The sequence below is a fragment of the Sander lucioperca genome, chromosome 13, assembly GCF_008315115.2.
Source record: "Sander lucioperca isolate FBNREF2018 chromosome 13, SLUC_FBN_1.2, whole genome shotgun sequence".
Taxonomy (NCBI): domain Eukaryota; kingdom Metazoa; phylum Chordata; class Actinopteri; order Perciformes; family Percidae; genus Sander; species Sander lucioperca.
This window is the reverse complement of record NC_050185.1, coordinates 2,115,885-2,134,043: the sequence shown is the minus strand read 5'-3', so window position 1 is coordinate 2,134,043 and position 18,159 is coordinate 2,115,885. Positions and strand designations below refer to the sequence as shown.

At 41.4% G+C, this 18,159-nt stretch overlaps 1 protein-coding gene across 2 annotated transcripts; it reads left to right on the top strand.

Annotated features, from left to right (window-relative positions):
- The first annotated feature begins 4,415 nt into the window (after positions 1–4,415).
- On the top strand, positions 4,416–17,517 carry panx3 (pannexin 3). Of its 2 annotated transcripts, XM_031311114.2 has the most exons (6): positions 4,421–4,635; positions 4,964–5,156; positions 13,697–13,839; positions 14,394–14,608; positions 15,564–16,315; positions 16,792–17,517. In XM_031311114.2, exons 2-6 carry the CDS (start codon positions 4,973–4,975, stop codon positions 16,848–16,850), a joined length of 1,353 nt encoding a protein of 450 aa, XP_031166974.1. In that variant the 5' UTR covers positions 4,421–4,635; positions 4,964–4,972; the 3' UTR covers positions 16,851–17,517. The 2 variants fall into 2 exon arrangements, with proteins under 2 accessions (XP_031166973.1, XP_031166974.1); XM_031311113.2 differs by having other exon boundaries at positions 4,416–4,635; positions 15,564–17,517.
- The last annotated feature ends 642 nt before the right edge of the window (positions 17,518–18,159 follow it).

The following is an 18,159-nucleotide window of genomic DNA, read 5'->3' as shown; positions in this document are numbered from 1 at the left end:
ATTTAAATAAATAACCGGGAGAGTCCGGTACAGCCCGACTCTCATATTCAAGTTGATGTTTGTTCAACTGTTGTTGGATAAATTACTCTTAAACACATTTGGAAAGGATTTGTATTGCTATCTTATTTCCAAATCTTAACATTTTGGTGCTGGTGATTTTCCTTTGGGGCTGGCTAAAATTAATAAATAATAAATAAATTTCTCTTTGCAGGAAAAACCCTGACATCAGCATTGTTCCCTGCTGCACATATCTTAGCCAGGATCACAATAGAGCAAGGCTTATGTGTGTGTGTGACACTTCCCAACCCTCTCAGGCCCTGCTACATTGTAACCTATTTCCAGATCACAGAGTTAGTTTAGTCTAAATATTGGTTTAACTTCCCTCGTTTTCCTGTCACATGTGTAGTCTCCCACCCACTGGTTACTGCCTAGCCTCTAGCCTTGTTATTTAACTTGCTGGAAGACGCCCGCCCAAACGCTCTCTCACCACCTACCATTTAAGAACCCAACAGAGCTCTCCACCACAGTGTTTCAACTTCGGAAATGTGGATACTGCTCCCTCGGAGTAAATGCTAATTACTCCTGTGGGTGTTTGCTGCACAAGCAACATTGTATTGTTTTTAACACGGCTTGTATAATTGCATCCTTGCCTTGTGTTCTGTCAGCCTAAAAAAGGTCATTCTTTAATTGCAGCAACACTTATTAAATATCTGTTATTGTCTGCATCTGCTACTTTTCTCCTGCTTCAGCCACATTTTCCGGTAGGAGGGATTTTTGCAGTGGCCAATGTTGGGCTTCAAAATAACACATCAGGGGGTAGGCAACATGTGATGAGGTGATTAGTACTTGACATTAGGAAGCATTGCTCAAACGCTCTCATATGTGGGAGGAAATCACCATATTTATGAAAGTGATCTAATTAAAAAAAAACTCAGAGAAACTTGAGAGTATAGGCATCACAACATGTCTTCTACAGTATAATTATTCCACGGAGGACTCTCTGTACTGTCTGAACAGTAAGAACACTGCTCGATGGTGTTTTAAGCCCCCAACGTCAACTTCAAGGCAGCGCTACGACCGTCGAATTCAAGGCACCTATCCCTAACCTTAACCCTAACCCTAACCATTGCCTAATCCTAGTGCCTTCCAGGCAGCGCTGCCTGGAAGACGGCGTTGGGGGCTTAAAACACCAAACACCAAGAACACTAGTTGGAGAGCAAGTGGGATACAATGTAAAATATATGAATCCACCCCATAGTGCAGCCAAGGTGGGCGCTTTAATTGAGGTGGCATGGTTGCTGCAGAACTGTCGCATGCTACACCCTTTCACCAAATTTCATTAAAAGACTAAAATATGGACGTAGTCTCCGTGGCGTCACATAGGTTTCAAAAGAGACAAAAATGAAGCTCAAAGACAGCGGCTCCCGGTGGCTCTGGCCATCGCTAACTTGACGATCAAAATATGAGCAAAGAGGCGGAGCGTGGATGGAGCTGAGGCAGGCTGAATGAAGCCTGCAGTCTATGCCTGGGTAGCTCACCTGGTTGAGCGTACGCCCCATGAAAAAGGGCTCAGTCCAACCGCGGGTTGGATTCTGACCTGTGGCCCTTTGCAGTATGTCATTCCCCCTTTCTTTCCCCTTACATGTCTTCAGCTGTCCTGTCAAATAAAGGCCTAAAATGCACAAAAAATAATCTTTAAAAAAAACGTCAGCCACCGTACAGTTGTCATGAAGGGAGAAATACGCTATAGAGAACAACAGAGTTTTTTGTACCAGGCTGTAAACGTGTTTATTTCTGCTGTAAAGGTGGGCATTTTAACATGGGGTCTATGGGGCAAACTGACTAATGGTTCCTGCTACAGAAGGTGTCTCCAGGATCACATTTTAACGTCTCCAATGCTTTGTTCAATTTTCAAAATTGACCAACCCTGGTCCCAGAGCTTCTGCTTCTATTGTGTGACAAGGGCTCTTTTTGAACCGTGACCTATTTGAACTGTGCCAAACTGTGTTAACTGTGTGTCTTATCTGTCCATCTCATACTCTCTTCTTCTTCACCTCGATCTGCTCTCATCTGTCTGTCTCCTCTGCTCTCTCCTCCTGTTCTCTTCTCCTCCTGCTGCCTGAAGGACACACAGAGGATCAATATCATATTATTGGCTTTAATGCAGGATTGCAATGACATGGATCTGGGTCTATTTTTATTTTTGTATTCTTATGTTTGGAAAAAAAAAAGCTTGCCTTGGACGCCCAGGCCTAACGACGCCGACGACTTGTGCTTGTATCTGTTATCAACAAAAAAAACACTGGATGCTTCCTCATCAAAGGATTCATAGTATATCTTACAAAAAACCTCGCACAATGCTCGATATGTAATGCTTTTCTATTCAACACTGTGAAACAGCGACTGGTATGTATAGGCACTGTGACGGGTTAAGTTCAGACACCAAAACGACTTAAAAAAATGTTTGTGGTGTGGGTTAAAATAAGTACTTCCAGGACACAAACTCTTCATTCTTTTTTTGTGTAAAAAACATTGTGTTGGTGTGTCCGATGTTACGGTGCCGCTGCATATCAGCTGATATGATTTAAACACAGTTACGCTATTTACAGTAAATCATTAATTTCCCTTAGTATTGCTTTTATTTGTATGCAGTTCTTTTGAATAACACAGCTTTCATAGAGAGAACAGATCGGTAGTACAGACAGTACAGTCTCTCCCTCAGCTTTATCGCTAGTTCCTTAAAAGCATAAAAAACAAACAATCAGTAGTCTATTGGGCTTTTACAAAAATGCTTCAGCATAACATTTTCACGTCCTATAATATGATAAACGTCGCTTTAAATATAAATGGACTGCATTTATAATAGCGCTTTTCTAGTCTTAACGACTACTCAAAGCACTTTAACATAGTACAGCAATCATTCATCATTCACACACACTAGTTTGCGAGGCTGCCATACTAGGTGCCACCTGCTCATCAGATAAACATTCACCCACCGATGGCGCAGCATCAGGAGCAACTCAGGGTTCAGTGTCTTGCCCATGGACACTTCAACATGGGACTGCAGGCCCAGGGAATCAAACCATCAACCTTCCAATTGGTAGGCAACCGTTCTACCACCTGAGCCACAGCCTCTCAGGTGGCTGTAGGCACACTCCCTCATACAGTAGGATACACATCAAATATGATAAGAACAGCTAATTTCTCAGGCCAGTAAACGGCTTCACTGTCCATATTGCCCTGGTGGATAGATAACTCATTGCAACTGGTTTTCCACACACAGCGCCCAGGGGCGTTAAGTCAGAGGGAGGGGGAAATTTAGATGGCGTCATCTATGCGTCACTTGATTTCCTTCTTTGCTCCGGTCATAATTACTACGGACACTAGAGGTCGCTGCATTACATCAAACGTCAATGTGGGGCATAGCATACAGTAATAAATATAGGGATTACATACGAATTACTAACTTCGTAGTTAGCCTATATGTACGAACAGGGAATGTTCCTTTACACAGTGTTTCTCCAATGGGGTGCTTTCGAGTACTGCAGGGGGTACATGCATTTTGTTTTAAATGTTGGTTTAGTGGAAGTACATAACTTTTGAAAGTGTTTTGAGTACAGATACCCGCTTTGCATTAGTTTTCCTCCACAGCAGCTCCGTGAGAAAACAACATCACAAAGAGAGAATGTAGTTCTGAAAAAGACTTCCAAACATACCCACTTGATTTGTCAAGCTCACACTGCTGAAGTCTAATATTAGCTCCGGCTGAATTTAAAATGAATTTTTACACAGAGCTGTGGCTGTGGGGTTTTGTCCCCTCGACAAAACCCCACAGCCACAGCTCTGTGTAAAAATTCATTTTTTGTAAGTCCCTTACATTTGAATCAGGTAAGAAAGATTAATTACAGCAATCAAACTCTGTTTGACATGTGAACCTGAGATTACTGTTTTCAAAACAGAGAAAAAACAATTATGTTTGTGGAGATGCAATTTAACATAGATTCAATAAAAACACCACAATGGAATTCTTCCCATCCAGACGTCCTGTCAGATCCATTTAATCAAATACAACTTTTACACACTGTTGGTTTTTCTCTCAAACATATGTACTGCAATGGGCAGAAACATGACCATCCCTGTATGGCGCAGTATCTCAGCCAGCAGTAACTCTGAGGCTCAGTGCAGAGAAGTAAAAATAGTCTCAGAATGACAGAGGGTGAAAAAGCCACTGTCGATGGTTCGCTTGTTTGAAGTGGGCCACTGTGCTTCACAGCGTGGACACACCATAGGAAAACACACACACACACACACACACACACACACACACACACACACACACACACACACACACACACACACACACACACACACACACACAGCATTGCCCAATGTTGAGTTGTGGAGGTCTGCTGCATACAGTGGCATCTGGGCGCCTACATGCTCCCAGATGTGCTCTTTGTAATTACGGCCAGACCCAGCTCGGCCTGGTCCAGCCCAGATCCAACCTCTCATTTACTGAGGCCCTCCCGGAATACTTAAGAAGCTTTCCAACACCGTGCAAGCCTTTTGAGGAACTCTGTGGCTCTGCGAACATATTTTCTAATTGTATCACCAAAGAAACCTGGAAGACTTAAGGTAAGATGGCTACAGCTTCCATCATATCTTGAGGATATCTCACTAGAAAAATGCTAATTGCTTTTCTGATTGAATTTCCCCCCACATTGGAAAAGCAATTCACTAACCTTAGAGGTTTTCTTTTATTATTGTAGATGTATAGGTATTTCTGCTTTATGATGTCACATATAGTGTAGAACACAGAGAAGATAAGGTAGAGAAAAGCAAGCAGTGGCATGTGACACGGCTCATGAGTCTGATTTGTACTCCCAGCACTGAGAGCACCCAGTGTTTTAGCTTTGCTACTTGACTGTGTCAACAAATCAACCTTTTTTTTATCACTGGGTAGGAGTTCAAAATGTCCATCGCCCAGGCGGCGGCCAAGGCCATGTTATCTGATGCCCTGCTGCAGGGCAGCCCCGGGATAAACCGGATCAGCCACCTGGAGCTGGAGCTTCCTCTGGACAAGGTCATCAAGTTTGTGTCAGTCGGCCTTCCACTGCTGCTGGTGTGCATGGCCTTCGCCCGCGAGATCTCCCTGGGTGAGTCACTTTCTGCCATGTTTTTCTGTGTCCTGTGTAAAGTAACCCAGTACTGTTTGTCCTTGTGTTGCTTATGATTTACTTGCTAAACTGCCTTTATTTGAACTTGTGATAAGGAAGCATAGCATACAAATACAGAAATAATTGTGGCCTTTGGTATTTACAGTCATGTGCAGAAGTTAGCACACCCATGCTAAAGTTGACTAAAAAGAGGAATAAAAAAAATCATCTTTTGGAAATTGATCTTAATGCCTTAATTAAAAAAATGAGGAAAACTCAAATCTTTAAGGACACCAATTTTTTTGTGAATGAATAATGTATTGTAAATAAATAAATATTCTTCCTTAAAATACAGGGGCCATAATTATACATACCCCTATGTTAAATTCCCATAGAGGAAGGCAGATTTTAATTTTTAAAGGCCAGTTATTTCATGGATCCAGGATACTATGCATCCTGATAAAGTTCCCTTGGCCCCCACATCATCACATACCCTTCACCATACCTAGAGACTGGCATGGTTTTATTTCAGTTAGCCTAATAGCTGGTTTGATTTGCATTGAGAGATTATCTTATGGAAAATACCAGATGCCAATCTCTAGGTATGGTGAAGGGTATGTGATGACGTGGGGCAATTTTAATTTATTTACGATACATTATTCATTCACAAAGAAAATTGGTGTCCTTAAAGGTTTCCTCATTTTTTTAATTAAGGCATTAAGATCAATTTCCAAAGGATGATTTTTTTATTCCTCTTTTTAGTCAACTTTAGCATGGGTGTGCTAACTTCTGCACATGACTGTATTTCAACGTTAACACAGGGGTTTAGACATAAATCTAATTTTTCATGTACTGAAGAAGTGACCGCAAAGGTGGTATTATTTCACAGCTGAGTTATGACAATTGATCTGAATCTGTGCTCTTTCCCAGCAGGCTAAGATACATCTCCTCATCCCTTACAATTCCCTTCAGGAAACTAAATATGAAGAGCAATAACAATGAGAGCTGTAATTACACGGCACTTTCCTTAACAAAATGAGCGTGCTGTAAAGCAAGAGGGAGATAACACAGATCGTTACAGGAAGACATTAACTGCTGACTCCATTAAGACCTCCTCAGCAAAAACAGATGTAATGATGTGACAAAACAGAATTCCTGAAAACACAAAATCACATCATTGGTTTAGTGACTGTTATGCTGCTACTTTTACTGTCTGAAGAGTTTTAGACCAGAGAAACATGTTTAGAAAAGATTGGGTGGTTTTTCACATCAAACATGCCCAAAACCTGTCTGCCTGCCCACGGTCATTCAAAGAAGAAAAAAGCGTAGCTGACAAAGTATACGTGGCAAGTCTGTAGCACAAGTCTATTTCTGTGGAGGCTGACTCCCCTTGACTTTGAACTAAACGTTGTGTCTCCAGAGCTGGTCTGCAATCAGCCCGATGCTCCTGATGCTAATTGCCATGGGGATGATTGAGAGCAACGTTCACTAACGCTGGCACGCTGTAATTACAAGGCAAAGTTCTTGTGTGGCAGCTGCCCCCCTATTTGAGTCAAATGAGAATATGTTGATTAACATGATGTGGTGCAGGGGTACGTAGTTCCACTGATGGATCTTGGCTGCCTATCTGCTGGGTTGTCAGTTTCACAACAGAGCTTGATTGTGCTGCTGTCTGGAGTCTGGTTTACTGGTGTGGTGTCTTAAATAGTAATGCTGTGATGCTGTATGAAGAGGAATCCGCCGACACTGTTCTTGATTATAAAAAGGTTTATTACAAACAAAGATTCAGCATCAATTTAACAGACCCATGGATATCTGGAGAGACGACCGACCCAATCTTCAAAATTTGCCGCTCTGACTTTTCTTTGTGTGAGCAACGTATATATCCTATGCATTGTATCATCATAGGACGTAATTTTGTAAGTATACCATTGGATGGGTAACTGACCAATCGATGCCTGTTATCTGGCACAACTCCAAAAAAGGTATCTTCTGTCTTGGGGGGACCTCCGCTCATGTTAACAATTTCCAGATGTTCTCAGTAAATGTAGAGTAAAGTTCATAGGACTCCCTTATAACAAACCTTTAAGCAAAGTTTATAGAAAGTTATAGAATGGTCATATACTACATATTTCCCCCCTTCGAGACTTAATAAAGTCTCGAAAAACAAGAAGAGTAGGAATAACATTTCTCATTATAACATGTTCCTTATAATATAACTTTCAGAGTGTAAACAAATTTATAGAGTGTAACAAAATGAAATCGTTGGAGTGTGAGAGCGAAAAACCCATCTGGCAGCTGTCTTTTCAAATAACCATCAATCAATCAAGGTAGGAAAACTCTCTCACGGTCCCTCTGCCTAGGCGACCACCTTAGTACTCCAGATCAATTAGAAAATAAATCTTTATCAATATATGTAGAAGTATGGTTTAAGCAAATACATGTGAAAACCTCAGAAAATGAAATAAAATCAAAACAATGTCCAAATTCAGGCAGGTCGACCCTTCGGATCTGAAAAAAGGACTTCTATTTCCTGCCTAGACCCCATTTCCCTAAGCGTCAACAAAAAAAAGAAAAACATCTGAGATCTCCATATATTCACTTCATGACAAAAAACATCATTTTTCAAACAATCAATGCAAGAATATGATACAACGTATGTATTACTCTGCAAACATGTATATATCAGACAAACACAGGAATGTAGTCCACCACATTGCAGCTTCTCAGCAGTGTTGATGTGGTGAAATCTGAACAGATCCACACCGTCCTGGTTCAGAGGTCTCCTAGTTCCTTCATATTGTCCATATTTGTATCTGAATCTCCCTCTGCACATTACCCCATATGCTCTGGAAGAAAAGAAAACACTGACCAGTATCGTTTGCAAAACAACACATGAAAATTAAAAACATCAAATAAGAATAAAAATTAATAATATCAAAAATAATATATGATAATATGAATCACATATATGATAATTTGAATCACTTTCCATTTCCCCCCTCTGACTAATAAGAAAACACTAAATAGCCCAACAAAATCCAAAGAAATGTGAAAAAAGCATACAGTAAACCAAACCCTTAGTTTAAACAATATTTCTAATTCCCTCTTCGCCGACCATTGATAGTCAGCAACAAAAGTTATCATTTCTAAAAAAATAACCCTTATCCTGATGCATCAATCACACCTTCAACAAATTAAATCAAACAAATCATAAACATCCCTTTTTAACACGTCTTGGTGTAGTCAAGTGGGGATTAGAGAAGACCAAATTTATTTTAAGAGCCAATCATTTTGTAGCATGTAATTACTCGCTTTCTACAAAGTACCACACAAAAGTCTCTCTTCACTGTTTGGTTACCAGATAGTGGGTGTAATAAATCTCTGTCAACCTCATCTATGTGACATTCCTGTTTAAATTAGACACAAGACAAACCAAGTCTGCTTGCTAATGTAATATGCAGAACAATCGTTCCTCTCCAGTAAATTGTAATCACTATCAAAATTCAATAAACTACAGAGCTTCACTCTGGAGTTTTTGTAAGTTATTATTATTTATTTTTTACCCTTTAACATTTACAAGCTTAAGTAACACCACTGCAACTTATGCAGAATAGTGAAATTCAAATCAGATTTCTGAACCTCTATATAAATGACAAAAGATGCTGATCCATCATTGGGCTATAATAACTGATTTCCATTCGCAAATCTTAGAGAGAAATCACGAACAGATGACTGGTACACTATAAACAACAAATAAACCAATACAAACAACTTTTAATTTGAGTAGACTATATCTGTGATTGGGAGTTGTCTTATCTTTTCTCACATTATCACTGCTAATGTTTTTATGCATTCTCTATGCATCCCTATTTTACTTATAGTTACACAATTGTTCTAAGCTTACTTTTAACCAAATTCTGAGAACAGCACTCTCAATCTGCTTTTGTAACAACTTTACATCAATCCAATCCAAATTCATACATGAGATTACTTCCCATTAAATTATCTGGGCAACACTCAAATAATAGAAACATCTTCAAAATTCATTGGACCACAAAAATAAAACAGTGAAATGTTCGTTTAACATTTCCTGACACACCAACCAAAGTAACATATTTGTCACTAGTCTTGTTAGAAGCTGTCACAGGAAAGTCATTACAAATTTAACAGAATAGATTTCACCAGGTACTGACAAAATTTAAGGTTTTCATACCAAGTTGCTTAATTTAGATGTATGGCTTAACCCTTCACATAGGTGTGTTCACACAGTAACTCTATTTTAAAAGCAAAAATAATTACTTCTTTAGAGTATGTGTATTTTCAAATTGTGTGTTTGTCGGTGCATTACCTCCTTTTTATGTGTTGATGCGTCAATGCGTCGATGCGTCGATGCGTCGATGCGTCAGAGCAAATCTGATCTCTCTCACTCCTCCCTCTTTCTCTGGTCAGTCTGCTGATGTCAACGCTCATCTGTGCAGATCTGTACCAACTTGTGACTGTCCTGATCCTCAATTGTTGGATCTCTTTCTGGTCCTGATGACACCAGCTGACACCCTCCTTTCAGATCTTCTGGGCATCTCTAGAGTCCTGGTTCCGGACCCCTGTAAGGGTTCACCGGTCCTCTTCTGTAATTTCCTCTGGAGTTTCTTCCTGGTCTATTACAATCACGGGCAAAGTGTCCATCCTGTCCACAAGTAAAACACGCTTGTGGAGATTGCATAAAGTATGAATCAAATCTTCTTCCTCTTCCTCTGCCTAAGCTTCCTCGTCCTCTTCCTCTCCAGTTCTGTATCTGTCCAAAAAATGGCTGTGGGTATAAAACGACTGGAACCACTAGTGGTGGTTGGGGCAATTGCGGTTGGACGTGGCTCGGCTGAAGTTGTGGCGGTGAATGTTGATTTGGTGGGCATTGATTCTGCACAACCAAAACCTGCTTCTTGTCCTTCTTCTTAATCTCCACCAGTTGCATTTGATTGAGTGTTCTGGGAGTTTCTTGGTCTTGTTCTTTCTGCTCATTTCTATATAGCTTCACTTGACGGGCTATATGATCTGTATAAGCACATTTTGCCATGCTTCCAAGTCCAATCACCTCTGCTAGTTTACTCCTTACTGGCAGGGGCAGCACCTCCTGCAGTTTGGTTCGCAAAATTGACTGCTCCAGTTGGCTCAGATCTGGATCATTTCCGGTAATATGTCTCCACACCTGATAAGCTCTTGTCACATAAGCTTTCGGATTTTCTTCTTGTCCCAATGGTTCAATCAAAATGTTGTCTGGATGCACATTTGTTGGATATGCATCTCTCAGCGCTCTCCACAGACGACCTCTACTTGCAGCAAACAACTCAGGATCATATACAGAAGTCCCCACATATTGATTAAGTCCTGCTCTCTGGAAGATTTCTCCCATAGCTGGAATCCCAACAAGATTAGCCAAAATTGTGGTGTCTTAAATAGTAATGCTGTGATGCTGTATGAAGAGGAATCCGCCGACACTGTTCTTGATTATAAAAAGGTTTATTACAAACAAAGATTCAGCATCAATTTAACAGACCCATGGATATCTGGAGAGACGACCGACCCAATCTTCAAAATTTGCCGCTCTGACTTTTCTTTGTGTGAGCAACGTATATATCCTATGCATTGTATCAACATCGGACGTAATTTTGTAAGTATACCATTGGATGGGTAACTGACCAATCGATGCCTGTTATCTGGCACAACTCCAAAAAAGGTATCTTCTGTCTTGGGGGGACCTCCGCTCATGTTAACAATTTCCAGATGTTCTCAGTAAATGTAGAGTAAAGTTCATAGGACTCCCTTATAACAAACCTTTAAGCAAAGTTTATAGAAAGTTATAGAATGGTCATATACTACACTGGCACCTGGACTCTCAGCCAGGGATGCTTGAACAAAGCACAAATGTGGGGATGATCTGCCAGTGATAATTGGGGAGTGGGAGTGGGAGAGGGAGACAGGAGCAGCGGCAGCGGCAGAAGTGTAGGTTCCCTCGCTGCGCCAAATGGCTCACAGGGGTGGGGAGTTGAGGGGAAGAAAATCATACAAGATTTCATGAGGAGGCATCTGCTGCTGTTTTTTATGTAGGTTGACTTGTCAAAGATGCGCCCACACATGCACTCACAAGCAAAGTGGAAAATAGATTCCCACAGTAAGCTACATGAGAACATACAGTGGCGTCAGTTAGTATTATAACCACAGCAATCACTGTAACTTAAACCTATAAGCAAGTACTAATGTAGCTTCCATCCGTATAGTGTTCCCATTAAACTCTTGGGAAGCCCTAAAAGCATACGGCCATTCAGTAACATTAGGTTCTCTTGGCTCATTTGGTAACCTACAAATATAAATCACATTAAAAAATAAGTTTTCACTGATCTGTTTAGTGTTAACATGTTTGCACAATCGGAAGCACATTACAGAAATTGCTCTGACATGAAGCCTTTAAAGTGCTCATATTATGCTTTTTGGCTTTTTCCCTTTCCATTTTATAGTGTTATATATCTTTTTTTGTTATAAAAGATATATATTTATTATGTTATAGGTTTACAAAGTGAAAAAGCCCAAAGTCCAAACAGCTCTATTGTAGTCCAGCCTTTACTTCAGAGACAAACGTGGTCACTTTGGAACACACGTTATAATGCTCGCCTAGCTGCTAGCATGGCACGCCCTCATACTCTGCTTCTGACTGGCTAGTAGTCCTTACATAGGTACTGTCAGGGCATGCCCTCATACTCTGCTTCTGACTGGCTAGTAGTCCTTACCTAGCTACTGTCAGGGCACGCCCTCATACTCTGCTTCTGACTGGCTAGTAGTCCTTACCTAGGTACTGTCAGGCCACCCCCTCATACTCTGCTTCTGACTGGCTAGTAGTCCTTACCTAGCTACTGTCAGGGCACGCCCTCATACTCTGCTTCTGACTGGCTAGTAGTCCTTACCTAGCTACTGTCAGGGCACGCCCTCATACTCTGCTTCTGACTGGCTAGTAGTCCTTACCTAGCTACTGTCAGGGCACGCCCTCATACTCTGCTTCTGACTGGCTAGTAGTCCTTACCTAGCTACTGCCATTAAAAATCTACTTTTCATTCAGAACAGGGTTTCAAATTGGCCCAAAATGTAATATAAATGTAGTGCACTGTTTTGAAAATGTTTTGAATGACCCACAAATACTTTTTTACTCTCAAATCAAATGCGTCAGGTACATTTCTTAAATACATTTTGGCCAATTTCCATATACTATTTGATATGACTAGGTGACATTTAAAACATAGTACGCCTGGTGTTGCTGTACCTTATTGCTTTCACCAGCAGTAGGTGAAAGAATACAAATGTTACAATTAATATGGCTAACCATATGGGACACTATCCAAAATAGGTTCAGTGTCAGTCTAAAAATACAAGCTGTGCACTCTTCTTTCTGTAAATATCTAAGGTTACTTTTAAAAATGAATATCCTTTATCATAACCAAAATTATATTTTAGGTGTCACTGTCAATATGTTTAAAAATGTGGCTGATTAATTACACACATCTATATATACACGCCTGCAGTATAATTGGATCATGTAACGGTTGCCTATAATGAAGTCGACTGGCAGGAGAAATCACATCCTCACAGTAAATTAGTGACAGTGTGTTTCTACTTACAGCATTCAGGGCAGACGGTGGTTTCTAGCTCAGGGCAGATGGTGGCGTTGTAAAAAATAGAAGCTCCATGTTTCTCTTCGAAGGCTCTGAATTAGGTGGGGCACACACTTGGTGTGTTCCCTCCCAAGCTCTCTCTGTTTAAGGGTGGAGCACCCATGGCAAATGACAGATGGGTGCAGAGCATGGATTCAAGTGGTTGGACTGCATGTGGTTATATCAAGGTGAACTAAATATAAGGTGAAAGGGGCCAAATTTGGAATGGAGTCACCCAGGGTTTTAAATGCCAGGTTGCCATTTGGAAACATATGATTTCGCCAGTAAAAGTCTGTACCACTGAAAAGAAAAGGATGCATGGAGAGGCTCAAATGTATGTGTCTGGTAGTGGACCTCCATTGTGTTTGTGTGTGTGTGTGGGTGTGTGTCTATGTGTGTGTGGGCTTGTTTAACTATATTCGTGGGGCCCAAAAACCGGGAGTCCAGTATACTTGTGGGGTCCCGACAGCTTTGTGGGGCCAAAATGCTGGACCCCACAAGTTTAAAGGGCTGTTTGAGGGTTAAGACTTGGTTTTAGGATTAGGGTTAGAATTAGGTTATGGTTAGGGTGAGGGTAAGGGTTAAGGTTAGGCATTTAGTGGTGATGGTTAAGGTTAGGGTAAGGGGCTAGGGAATGCATTATGTCAATGACGGGTCCCCACAAAGATAGTGCCACAAACCTGTGTGTGTGTGTGTGTGTGTGTGTGTGTGTGTGTGTGTGTGTGTGTGTGTGTGTGTGAGATATCAAGTGCTCAGAGATTGCTTGCAGGCAAATTGATAAAGCAGAAAGTAATTCCCCATATTAGCGATAACGTTGCAAATCAACATTTGTTTATTCTGCAGGGCCTCAGATCAGCTGTTTCCCTCCCAGCAATTTCACCATCAAGCAGGCCAGCTATGTAGACACGTACTGCTGGGACTCTCTCATGCATCATGAGTTTGACAGCGCTGGGAACTTTGAGGAGCGCTCGCTCTGGGTTCACAAAGTAAGTTGAGAGATTCTGATCAAGCTCGCTTGACTTGTTATTCCCACCAATTACCCCTGACGAAGTTAAACCGCTGAAACCTTTTTTCTTCTTACTGTAACTTGCAAAACAGTTGAACATGTTTAATAAGAAGGAGGGTACATGTTTTGTTGCTATAAACCATTTGCAAAGTATTCAGACCCCATGCAAAGGACATTTAAGGCCAAGTCACAAACTGGGAAAGTAGTTCTAAACCAGAACTGATGGTTGTTCATTTGTAATACTGGGCTGTGAAGCTATTGTTTATTTTACTTTTTTTTAGTTTAGTTTATTTTGAACATGTTAAAAATAAAAAGATAAATAAGAACATGTACATTTCAGCACAAGCTGGAAAAACCAACAAAAACAAAATACTAGTAATACTAGTAATACTTGTAAAGGATCTGAATACTTCCACCGCTACCTACAGGTGTCCATGTTTCATCTGTCAGTTCAACTCATTTATGTGACTCATCTTTTCTGCCATTCCACGTGCCTCTCCTCTCTGTCCCCCTTTTCTCTCGTTCTCCATGCAGATGTTTCCTTACTCTCTTCTGGCCATGGCGGTGTTGATGTACCTGCCGGCTCTGATCTGGCGCCAGCTCGTCATGCCCTCACTGGGCTCAGACCTGCTCTTCATTATTGACGAACTAGACATGTCGTACAACCGCTCGGTCCGACTGGCCCAGAACATTCTGGAGATGCGCCACACCACTAAGAACCCCCTCACATTTCAGGCTGAACTGCAAAGGTAAGAAACCAGCAATTGTTGGCTTCTAGTCAGTGGTGGCATGTAACTAAGTACATTTACTCCAGTACTGTACTTAAGTACAAATGTTGAGGTACTTGTACTTTACTTGAGGCTCTTTCTTTTCATGCCACTTTCTACTTCTACTCCGCTACATTTCAGAGAGAAATATTGTACTTTTACTCCACTACATTCATCTGTTACAGCTTTAGTTACTAGTTACTTTACACATTAAGATTTCTGCACACAAAACACATGTAGTTTATAAAATCTGATGTTTTATTCTAAAGTAAACTAGCCAACAATATAACAGCTACAAGTCCAGCTGAAATGATTAGACCATTAAACACACAACTGTTTGGATCCTTTACTTTACTTTTACTTGTAACAGAGTATTTTTACAGTGTGGCATTAACACTTTTACTTAAGTAAAGGATCTGAATACTTCTTCCACTGCTGCTTGTAGTAAGACTATTTTTTGCTCTTTATGTCTCTATCAAACAAAATGCTTCCACATCCATGTTTTCAGGAACACGATCTTATGAGTGTTGATTTGGCCCCAAACTACAATATGCCTTGTCACATTAAACTTGACTGATTCCCATAGAGAAATTGGGTCATTGCGGCAGCAAATGAAGATGATATGCCAGTGAGAAACATTGCTCAAAGGTTAAAGAAGAGATCTTGTGCTGTCAGTTTAAATGTCTTGACATTTCCTGAAAATGTGGTTTGAGAAAGTAGAGAGTGATATTTTCCTCTCAGCCATCAATACACCCTCGTGCAAGGCTTCGGACAGTCTCAGTGGAGGACTGCTGTGGGTGTTGTGATGGGCAGCTGCTAGTAGCCAAACGTAGGAGATTGTAGTTGGGTTGGGATGCTCCCGGCTGGGAATGTGTGTAGCTGCATGAACACGACAGAGAACATGGAGCTGAGCTTCTTCTCCTTTGTCCAATTGCAGGGCCAAGAAGAAGCGATACTTTGAGTACCCTCTCCTGGAGAGATACCTGCGGTGCAAACAGAACTCCTACTTCCTTGTTAGCATGCTTTTCTTGCGGGGCTTCCTGCTCCTGACCTTCATGACAGCTGCCTGCCTCTACCTGGCCTACTTCCACCTGTCCGCCTTCCTGCAGGACGAGTTCAGCTGCTTCGTCCGAACGGGCATGCTGCGGGACCAGAACTGGGTCCCCGAACTGGTTCAGTGCAAAATGATCGGCCAGTTGGTTTTTCAGGTGATAAGCGTGGCCAACGGTGCCATATATGCCCTGCTGGCTCCCATCGTCCTCTTCAGCCTGATCCGGCTCTTTGTGTGGGACACCACCTTCATCTCTGTCTACGAGCTCCTCCCGGCCCTCGACCTCATCAACCGCCGACGACTCGGCTGCCCGCTGAACGACCTCAACGTCCTGCTGCTCTTCCTGCGCGCTAACGTGGCTCATCTGATGTCCTACGGGAAGGTGAGGGCCCTGTGTTCGCTGGCGCCGCCACAGGTGGGCAACGCCAGCGCAGGCCAGGGACTGAACGCCATGCTGAGCCAAGAGGAGATGGAGGAGCGCGAAGAGGCCGCGATGGAGCTGGCAGAGGCGGTGGACGAGGCCAAGGAGGAAGGGAAGTTCAACCTAGTAGACATCATGACCATTCTGGGAGCGGCACAGGGGAGAGTGGTAAACTGCAGCGAGAAGAGGCCTCTGGTGGAGGAGAATATGAGTCTCGGTACCGTAACACTTATCTACACACTCAAACGCATTCTGCTAGTGGCTATTTTCGTCTACATCATTTGGGATGTACAGAAAATCATTAAGTGACTTCCAGACTACACATGCAGTCTTTGAAAATAAATAACAGGTGCTTTAAATATAAGATAGCATAAGCCGTTCTCACTGAACAGACTCTGAATACAGAATAAGGTCGTATAAATAAAGCCATGTTTATTATTATTACATCCACATGGACCTGAGGAGTTAGTTTGAGAAACATTTGCAACTGCAGGCAAATTCAAGTTAATTCAAATACCATTGTTTAGTCATTTTCCTCTTTATTGTCTGGAAAAATTGCCTTTGCTCTTTCTTTCTGAAGCCAGATTGAACTGCCGATATTTCTAAAAGAGTCTTTTAAGAGCACTGGCTAATGTAGAAGAGATAGATTTGTGGTACTTCCTAGCCCTAACTGCCCTCTCTGTCTCTTCACAGAGCCAAACCACCAGGGCTACCATGAGTTGAAGGAGACCGCACCATTTAGTCATTACTAGGCCTCCTATGGACTGAATCAATGTGATAACAATGGGGGGGGGGTTGGTACAGTAGATTTTCAAGAGTACTGTATCCACAAAGACTGTGGACATCAATTGAGGGCTTCTGTGGTCTGAAGACAAAAAAAACTCTTTTGGAATAACAGGGCAAATGGTTCTGGCTAGAAATGTCAATGTATTTGGATTTGTCATTTTTCAGCATGTGTGCATCTGTAGCTGCCACAGACTTACTTTCTGTGTCCTACTTTGGTCCCATGTATTGTTTAGGAGGCCAGCGGAGGCTAGAATTTGAAGGAGAGCATGCAAGAGAAAGTGGCTGTTGTAATTATGGTGAGAGAACACAGCATAAGAGCAAAGTATGACTAAATACACAAAACATATTTGTCATTGTGACTGGGTTAGCTTGCGCATTTGTGAGAGTTCTGAGAGTATGTACGTCAGTTGAGAGACAGAAAGACATTTTCAGTGGCAACTATAGATCCATTGACAGCTATATTCTGTTCATGAACTTAATAAGAGGTAAGGTATTTGATATTATTGTACTACTTTTTTTTCTTTTGGCTTCCTTCTACTACCATTTACGTTAGGAGCAAACTAAACAATTTTTATTTGTCTGTGAATTAGCAAAGTGTATTCTGTGTAATTCTAAATAAATGCAGTTTGTGTAGTCACTGGTGTTTCCCTCATCCATATCCCCGATAATCCATGATTATATTTGTTTACATTTCTGCAGTCGTATCATTTTTGACAAACAAGCTTCCAATGTTTATACAGTAAATGCATCAGAAAGTCAAACTGAACTATATTATTTAAGGACGCTTCCTTAGTGCTTTTATTTTTAGTGCATGCAATTTCAGAGCTGGAGGGAGTCGAGCACTATGCTGTTTCTGTGCTCAGATGTACTTCTACAAAAGGTAGACATTGAGTGAAGAAAATACTGTATACTGTATATTACTGTCATCATTGTATGAGCTGTCACTGGCATCACAGTATTTACAAGCATGAAATAAAGTTTTCACTCAAAAGCGTTGATGAATGAGGCATGGGTTGTGTGTTTCCAACCCTAACCCTAAAAATATACGTTTCTGTGTTTCAACATAGCAATTAGTTGACTGAGAGTGGTTTTTGGTCAACCTGCTTGTAATGCATGTATTAAACAGATAACACAGTGAGTAACTAATAGATAGCAAACGTGTGGCATCCACCCTTAGATGTGTGATGCAAACGGCATCTGAAGGGAGGCCTCGCTGGACTCTATAATTAGACACCCATGCCTCTCCTACATGAACCAGCCTTGGCAAAAAAATAT

What these genes read in the sequence shown, in the direction of transcription:
- panx3 (XM_031311113.2), top strand. Translation starts at nt 4,973, where the DNA reads ATGTCCATCGCCCAGGCGGCGGCCAAGGCCATGTTATCTGATGCCCTG. An exon ending in CGCCCGCGAGATCTCCCTGG is followed by an intron (nt 5,157 to 13,696) that starts GTGAGTCACTTT and finishes TTTATTCTGCAG; the next exon opens with GGCCTCAGATCAGCTGTTTC. An exon ending in GCTCGCTCTGGGTTCACAAA is followed by an intron (nt 13,840 to 14,393) that starts GTAAGTTGAGAG and finishes TTCTCCATGCAG; the next exon opens with ATGTTTCCTTACTCTCTTCT.